Source organism: Amblyomma americanum, chromosome 7 (genome assembly GCF_052857255.1).
Source record: "Amblyomma americanum isolate KBUSLIRL-KWMA chromosome 7, ASM5285725v1, whole genome shotgun sequence".
NCBI lineage: Eukaryota > Metazoa > Arthropoda > Arachnida > Ixodida > Ixodidae > Amblyomma > Amblyomma americanum.
The window spans coordinates 68,040,297-68,049,204 of record NC_135503.1 but is presented as its reverse complement, the minus strand read 5'-3'; the positions used below and the strand labels follow the sequence as shown (position 1 = coordinate 68,049,204).

At 49.0% G+C, this 8,908-nt stretch overlaps 1 protein-coding gene across 1 annotated transcript; it reads right to left on the bottom strand.

The window, feature by feature from the left end:
* Positions 1–6,494: 6,494 nt before the first annotated feature.
* On the bottom strand, positions 6,495–7,385 carry LOC144097770 (arylamine N-acetyltransferase-like). Its single transcript, XM_077630405.1, has one exon. It carries the CDS (start codon positions 7,383–7,385, stop codon positions 6,495–6,497), a length of 891 nt encoding a protein of 296 aa, XP_077486531.1.
* Positions 7,386–8,908: the final 1,523 nt, after the last annotated feature.

Below are 8,908 nucleotides of genomic sequence, written 5' to 3'. Positions count from 1 at the left end.
TCTGCATTAACTCAACTGCAACTTACGTTGTAAATATGAACTTATAATTACTGCACTGTTGGCTATCTTTAGAGAAATCGGAGGGTGACGCACTCGTTAGCTCAAAGCTGTCTTATATTTCTCGAGTTGTAGTTTGAGTAGCCACAGCTGAATTGTGGTAAACGGCTTCGCCGTCGTATATCGCACTCGATGTGGTGACCATGGTAGAGAGAGGTTGGGCAGACGCTTCTTGAAAATGACAAAGTGAACAAGGGAGAGGAAGGCCTCGGGGTGCTTGCCATCGTTCATCATCGTGCCATCGTTCATCAACGTTCATCATTGGCGGGGTTGAAAAAAGGTCTCCGTCGAGGTGCAGTTGTAATTATCACTCCCTTTTCTACCCCCCGGAAAATCTTGGAAGTCTGGTTAATTTTTCTTTCTAAGTCAGAGCTACGTCCGTTGAATGTGAGGCGTGTCTTAATATCTTGTAGCACTCAGCTAAGGAATAACCTGTGCAGGCGCCTGTGTGCGGCCAAAAAAGGCTGTTCGAGGCGCACGATATGCGGTGCCGGAGCTAACAGAGAGACGTGCTACCCATAAACCAGCTCCTCGCAGACGACCATAAATAGGGGTATGCTCACCTACCTACCGACACCCTCGATCCTCCTCCCCACTCTATCCTCAGCATCCTATACAACATAAATTATTGGAAATTTAAGTCTCAGCTAGATTAGTGCGAAATGCTTATCCCAGTCGGAGAGTACAGTAGGGGGTAAGGGATGGATTGTACAGTGTATAGGTGTGCATTACGCACGGTATCCAATCCATCCATATATGGCAGCCATCTGGCGTGATAGCTGCAATGAGGGTAACAGACGAGGGGAGTTCCAATTAGGATGGTGCACTGCGCCTGTTCTCTCCCTCCTTATGACGTCACTAGTGACGAAAATTCGGCCCTTTACTCCTCGCACTACCCGCCGCTCTGGCTCAGTTAGGGCGCTCAACTACTGATCCGGAGTTCCCGGGTTCCAACCCAACCGCGGCGGCTGCGTTTTTATGCAGGCAAAACGCTAAGGCGCCCGTGTGCTGTGCGATGTCTGCACGTTAAAGATCCCCAGGTGGTCGAAATTATTCCGGAGCCTTCCACTACGGCACCTCTTTCTTCCTTTCTTCTTTCACTCGCTCTTTTATTCCTTCCCTTACGGCGCGGTTCAGGTGTCCAGAGATATACGAGACAGATACTGCGCCATTTCCTTTCCCCAAAATCCAATTATTATTATTATTACTCCTCGCACTACGTGCTACGCCAGCGCCGCGCAACCGGAACATGTGGCCTTAACAACCGTCACTGTAAAAAAGTCTTGTCAGCTACCTTTAGCCCCGCCGCGGTGGCTCAGTGGTTAGGGCGCTCGACTACTGTGATGACCCCCATAATGCGCAGGTCCACACGGGACGGAGAGGCAAAGAGACACCGTATGGCTCAGTTTAAACAAACAGGTATATTCAATAATTACACATGATTAAGGTTATACATCAGAGGCTGGGGCGTCCGAGCTTACGTGCCGACGACTTCATGGGGGCGATGGAGTGGCTCCGGAGTTGGGCTCGAGCGGTTGCTGGCAGAAGCTGCACGCCGTCGGGCTTCGGCGCTGAAGGCCCTCTTGGCGAACGATGTCGTCCTGAGCGTGTATGCAGTAGAATTTCAATAGTCGTCCGTTTCTTCGAGGATGGTTCACAAACCCTTCCTCTAGTGTCGTTCGGCTTGGAAGATGAACAGGAGGCGAGCTTGTAGATGATGACAGCAGAGCATAATTTTACAACATACATATACAGAGAGTTAAACTGGAAAAAAGCAGAACTGAATTTACAAAAGAACAAACTTTGCACTACTTTACTCATCGACCGGGCAGGTTAGTGCCTAAGTAGCATCACATTACATGCTAAGCATGGAGCCCCAGCTCAGACTGCACTGCATCCGTTTACATGTGCTTTTAAGCACTTGATTAACAAAGGACTAAGGGCGGTCATTTCCAGTGGCCCGCCCAAAGCATCAATTCTCCAATCCAAAATAACATGCGAGATGGGGACAACCCCTTGGGTTGGGCTTAGCCTCGAACCCAGAGTCTGTTAACAATACAAACTAAATAAACAACAAAAACGCCACCACTCTCTCTCAAGTGAGAGTATACACAGGCTCTCTCTTCGGAGCTAATTCACTAGCGCCTGTCTTTCCACATTCTTGGCGAGTACTGCGTGTCCGCCATGACAGGTGTCCGTCACGGCCCTTCTGGGAATGCGCTTTTGTTCACGAGGCACGGCGGGAAGCTGTGGGTGCCTTCCCGGCGATAGCCCACGTCGAAAGGGGAAGGAGGGAAAGAATGTTGTCTTCGCGGTAGCGCATAGCGTCGGCTGTGGTACGGCGCGCTCTGGCCCGCTGACAGCTCCCTTGTCCTGGAATGTGCCCGGGAGGGCCGCACCTGGAACGGCCACGCAAATTGGGGAGGATAAAGCCTGTTTCCCCGCGGCGGCGGCGGCGGGTCCGGTTGTTCTGGTCGTCACTCAAAGAGCATGGCTGGGTAATTGATGATGCCGCTGTCATCTGGGTCTCCGTCTACGCCGCGCCGTGGAACGCGGAACCTCGCAGCACACAAGGAATGTCACACTACTGATCCGGAGTTCCCGGGTTCGAACCCGACCGCGGCGGCTGCGTTTTTATGGAGGAAAAACGCTAAGGCGCCCGTGTGCTGTGCGATGTCAGTGCACGTTAAAGATCCCCAGGTGGTCGAAATTATTCCGGAGCCCTCCACTACGGCACCTCTTCTTCCTTTCTTCTTTCACTCCCTCCTTTATCTCTTCCCTTACGGCGCGGTTCAGGTGTCCAATGATATATGAGACAGATACTGCGCCATTTCCTTTCCCCCAAAAAACCAATTATTATATTATTATCAGCTACCTTTGCATTTCTTCCTTCCTTTCTTCCTTTCTTCCTTTCTTTCTTTTTTCTTTCTTCCTTTCTTTCTCTCTCTCTCTCTTTCTTTTTTCCTTCTTTCTTTCTTTCCTTCTTTCGTTCTTTATTCCTTTACTTCTTTCTTCCTTCCTTCCTTTCTTTTTTTCTTTCTTACCTACTTCCTTTCTTCCTTCTTTCTTTCTTTCTTTCTCTCCTTCTTTCTTTGTTTCTGTTTTATTTCTTCCTTTCTTCTATCTTTCTTCCTTCCTTCCTTTCTTTCTTTCTTTTTTTCTTTCTTTCTTAGGGTATTGTCCCGGCGGTACCTGTACTCGAGGCGTGCAGCTGTTAGCGCTTAATGTGCTGCTTATCCGATCGTGTTGCCGCGATTCCTCCGAATGCGTGCCCAACGCACTTTCAGAGCTTCACGATCGGCCTTGCGCGCTGCAGTGCCTTTGGCGTAGATGCTTTGCATGGCATTTCCGTGCCTGTTCTCTGTGCACTGTTCCTCCGTTAACGCGGCCAGCCACTGATGTGTGACTGTTCATATTGCGCTTACAAGAGGTGCTCAAAAACATTTACTTCCCAGGGTTTAGCTTTTTTAGCATGCAAAGGGACTTTATGCTGTTGCGTTCAAAATAAAGTTAACAATATCCCCTTTCTTTAGGAGCGCAGCACATATTGCGCTTAGTTCCCGAGGCCTACGAATCACTTTCGCCAGTAGTGAAAGTTAATGCCAGCGTGGAATAATGAGCACAGCTGTTCACCACACCAAAGACCCGCACAATTGGTGACCTGGTCGTCCAATGGAAAGAGCATACAGTTCATAATTTCGTTTATATTGGTATAAGAAGTGAGAATTTTTCTGGACTTTGCGCTCATTGGCGCTCGTTGGCGCAAGGTGAAACGTGCGGCGAGTGACATTGTGGAAGGCGCATGTCGCACGACTTCTGAAGGTCCAGCGCGGTGTTGAATGATTGCATCTTTTGGCAGGGAGACTCTACTCAACGCGTACTGATGGGTTCCTTGGTTAAACATTTGTTTCTTAAAATGCCGCCAAAGCCTAATCTGCACAAAGTGAAGAGCTGGCATATGAGTCGTGTCGGCCTCGAAGGGCTGGTGCAGTTTATTCCTTATGGCGCCTCTCTCGAGAGACGGCGAGCTCCACGCGTACTTAAATGTGCGGCATTTCATTAGCATCTGCAAATATAGTGCACTGAGCCGGCAGTGGCTTCCCGTCCCAGGACTTTAACCACCCCAGCAGCGCCTAATTAGTTAAACACAGTGATGGTTAATAGACCAGCAGATGGCTGTGCCTTGAAATTCTAGAAAATGATCTCGCATGTACCTTTGGCCCGTCGTCTAGTTCTTCGGTCGTGATGATTAACCCTGTGGTGTCAGCCTGGACGGCCGCAAGAACTGAGTCGAGACTCACCAAAACATGACGAATGACTTTTATTAATGGCGGGATGGGTTTTTTTATATGGAACGATCACATGACAATCCAAAGTACAGATGCACATAGACAAGGCCAAATCCAATCCAAGTAGAACGAAAGTGAAACTGAAACCCAGGACACAACAAACCCCCTACTGATACTGCTAAATATACGCACTGCAGAAAAATAATTTTCCCTCCGTCAATCAACGATCCAAACTTCTCTGAGAAATCAATAATCTGGCTTCTTTCTGGCTTTCGAACCCAAGCTCGTCGTTTATAATGTAATTCACTGCTTAGATCAATGTACCAGCAATCGCCAGGACCAACTTGTGCTCAGTGCTGCAATTTAAGCATGTAATTTGTTCAAAATGTGCGGCTAGCTCTGGAATGGACGCCGAAACAATTCACTAAGGCGCATATCCTTTATACCGGCATGAATGTACTGTCGGCGTGTGCGGATTGGTGCGGAGAGCCTACCTGGCGGCATACCTCAGTGGAGCCCTGGACCAGGGGCCCCAACCCTGTTAAGACCGGCTGCAATAACTCATCGGAAGATGAAGAAGACAGCCCGCGACCGCTAATAACACATATTAATATCAAATCTAAATAAAGTTTTTCCTCCTCCTATCTGCTTGAACCTCCTGACTATGCTAGCGCCAACGGGCCTCCCTGTAAACGTCGCCCATTGGACGCTATAGGTGCCAGCCGGCGGGACATCCTCTGCAGTGAAATTCGACCATGGCACATTGGTTCCGTGCATTTCGTAGTCCGTCGTTGCTCACTCTCATGCGTTAGAGTCGATGGAGTCGCCTGTATAAAGAAATGTCGCATGATGCGGCTCCCCAATGCCATCCAATGGGTGACATCTTTTAATTCCGTCATTTTTGAAAATTATGCTACAACGCGCACACAAGGACGAAAATTTTCAAACGTTTTACAACACAAGAGCATGGCCGTCGCCATTTTTGGAAACCTGACCTATCCGCCATCGCCGGTCTACGGACGTGGTCTCGACAGCAAGGCGCTGTTACTCTTGCTGTGAGTAACGAGCTGGCGTACGGTACACAAATTTTGTGTGAATGCGCAGAATATGCGTTCGTGCTCCAAAATATTTGCTTCAACCACCTCGTTTACTCCTCTCTACCTGACTAGCCACATTGGCTCACTTGCTTTGATAAATCTCAGTCGAAAAGCACAACAGAATAGTTTCTGTCGTCACAACAATATTTCTGTAATTTTTTTTTGACCAAAAATATGGCGTAAAAATAAACATTTTTGTAGTAACAGCTGAATTTTGTGTAGTAACTACAGAAAATTACTACAGAATTACAGTCTACAGAAAATTACTGCAGAAAAATGCTACAAAACATCAGAAAAATCCGTTGTTACGACAAAAACTACAAAAGATTTTGCCGTACTTTCTGAAACATTTCTGTCACTTCTTTTTCCCACTGGGGTATGTCAGACGTCTGAGATTTTTAACTTTTTAACAAATTGGTTTCTCCACATGAGGGGTTCGTTATGAAGAGGATCAAGCTAATAATCAGAAAAATATTGTTTTAATACACTGCGAAAATACAATGGCGGCGCTGTACTTTACTGCCGTGTTTACTGCCATGAAGGTCAACAGCCCGTCCTCTCAATCCGGCAGCACTCCCGGCGCTGCAATAAGCTGGCTCGTGAAGTTCGTGACATCGCGCGTCATTTCTTTTTCTCGGTTGAGGAAACCGTAGAGGTTCTTCCTTCACAAAAACGAGCATGAACTTCTGAGACAGCTGTCAGATAAACGGCGGCCGGTACCAAAGCCCCATATATGAATAGCGTCGCCAATTTTGACGCAAGTCGCCCATGAAACATTAGCTCCACTTCCTTACACATTGCTAAAGATATACGCTTGAAATCGCGATCAGAGCAGTGATGCTAAAACCTCAATATTCGTGCACAAACTGCGTAGCACCAGCTCGCACTGAACAACAATGCTGTAAACGACCGCTCCAAGCGCCAGAAACGACGTCCGTCCTAGTAGCGCCACCTATTGTGCACGGTGCGAGATGCTCTTTGTGAACGGGTTATATGTTTGAGAGTCCAATCAAGTCGTTTCCATCGTTGCTTTTCAACATTAACTCCACGTTCAACACTCGGGCCAAAAGCTTTTTATCCCGCGGTCGCTGTCAAACAGTTTCCATGAGCTCAGAAGCTCGCGCAGCCGTGGACGCAAGGGCCCAGTGTCTTCCTTGGTGAGCCGGAGTCCGAAAACCGTTTGCAGAAGCTCCACAATTTCATCCTCATTCTGCAAAACCCGCTTTTCCAAGGTACCATCCTTCGGCGACCAGCGGATAAAACGATTCTTCACCAGCTGCAGCCAGCACCCGTCATCCGCACGGCGCCGTCCAGCCAGAAGCACAAGTCGCATATGGCTCTCCGGGTGAGTGGTCGAGAACCAGTTGAGAGGAACGAAATCCTCCCAGTCGAAGTCGTACGGCTCAACGGTGCAGGACACCTTCCATCCGCCGCTCTTGGTGGGGACACAGACGTCTAGGGCTCCCGAGTTGTCAACTTCACGGATGAGAAATGGCTTCGTGTCGCCCCCCTTCAGGGGAAGTGCTCGCTCCATGCCGATGAAGGCCAAGCCGGTGTCCACGAGGCGGTCACCATCGTCCGGCAGCTGCACCAGAAGTGTAACATGGGCCAGACGGGTCTTCGCGGGTGAGTCGTCCGGCGTCGTGAGACGGAAACGGGCCGGGCGCAGCTGCACGCGATAGCCGACCGCCTGCAGCAGTCGACCGAAGAGGCAGTTGAGCTCGTAGCAGTAGCCTCCGCGGCCTTTGAGCACCTTGGTCAGCACGGCCTCGGCGTCAAGGACGACGTCTCGGCCCAGCAAGGTGTCCACATTTTCAAAAGGGACGCGCTCTAAATGGGCCCTGATAAGGGCGTTGAGGCGATCCAGATTTGGCTCGACGGGACGGGTTACTCCCAGATATTCCAGGTAATCTTGCACTGCCTGTTCAGAGAGCGGCTCCATCGAGGGATCAGAGGTTTCGGTGGGTGATGCCCACACAAGGTCTCTACCTTAAACACGAGTCGCACACTCAGCTGTTTCCAGAACACGTCTTTTCCTGCCGCTGAGAATTCTACGTACTTGGCTCCAGGAGGTTAAGGACTGCCGGTTCCGTTGGCTGCTACAAGCACGTGGTTTCGCAAAGCAACACAAACGACGAGTGCGCGTCGGAGTCGCTTGGTTGATTTTGTGCGCGATCTTCCCACTTCTGACCCGCCGCTGCAGAGGTACTCGAAAACACTTCCGTTCTGCAAATTCATGCGCCTAGTCTAAAAAAAGGTCTAAGCTCTGTGCTCCCATTTTACCACGAGTGTCACAGCACGTACATAGGCAATGCAGCTGCTAGTCTGCAGTTGGATCTAGTGCGTCACTAAATACAGCTGTGCACTTCTCTGTGAAGGTAATTACGGTGTGATACTTCGGGAAGTCTATTTTTCGCTTACTTTTATCTTCACCTATCTCATTTTCGACACGTGCTCTGTGTTTGTGCGCTTTCCTTCAGTCGTATGCATATGAATAGTGGCAACGTGCAAATGCAGCTTTAAAGCCAGGGCTTAAAGTCCCCCTCTTTAGAAAGGACGGCCCTATGAGCGTTCTGGCTCCCTGTCGCTTATATTCCATGCTTTTTTAGCCAAGATCGTCCTGTACTATTGAAAAACAGTTTTCGAAGTAAAAAATAACTATTTGTGAGTCTGTCTGCTCCACTGCGTTCAGCAGTGTGTACGCTGTGTACGCTGCGCGTCAACAGTATTGTGATAATGAATGTCCCTGTCTTATTGTTCACCTTTCTTTCTTTCGCTCTCGACTGCTATCATCGGTCCTACGCATCTCATTACCTCCGCAGTTGCGTATCAGCGTGGCAGGAGAGTCTGGCTCGTCTCTTGCCGATGCAGCCCAAGTGACACGTGACAAGTGCACCACTAAGTCACGTGTGCTCGTAGGAAGGTATACCATACCTACAGGCGCTCGTCGGCCGTATCGTTTCTTTTTGAAACTGCCAGCAGAATGAGAATTATTTCAATCGTATAGAGTCTCAGTCATCAGCGTCAACACCCATGCAGCGTACGCGATCACGTTGCCACCCGTTCACATGTTGTCGTTGCAGCAGTAGTAGTAGTAGTGGTAATAGTAGTAGTAGTAGTTGTTGCTGTTGTTAGCCTTTCAAAAGATGGCGCATACCCACACTGGGGGATCGGCCAACAATCGGGAGGCAGAGGTTTCTATTCACCAGTGCGCAATAGAGGCAAAAGAAAAGCACGCGGGAAAGCAACACCGGTGGGCTCTACCTCAAGAAGGGCATGGACTGAAAAGGGATAAGAGTGTGGATGAAAAAAGAGGATAAAAAAGGAATAATCAATTTAGTGCAATGTGTTAATACATAGAAAAGAAAATATTGTAACACTTAACAAGGCAGACGATGAGCTTCTAGCCAGAAATTTTGAACGGTGCAAAGAGCACTGGGGCTGAACCCAAGAGTGTGGCGCCTA

Coding starts and splice junctions, on each gene's coding strand:
- LOC144097770 (XM_077630405.1), bottom strand. CDS start 7,385: ATGGAGCCGCTCTCTGAACAGGCAGTGCAAGATTACCTGGAATATCTG.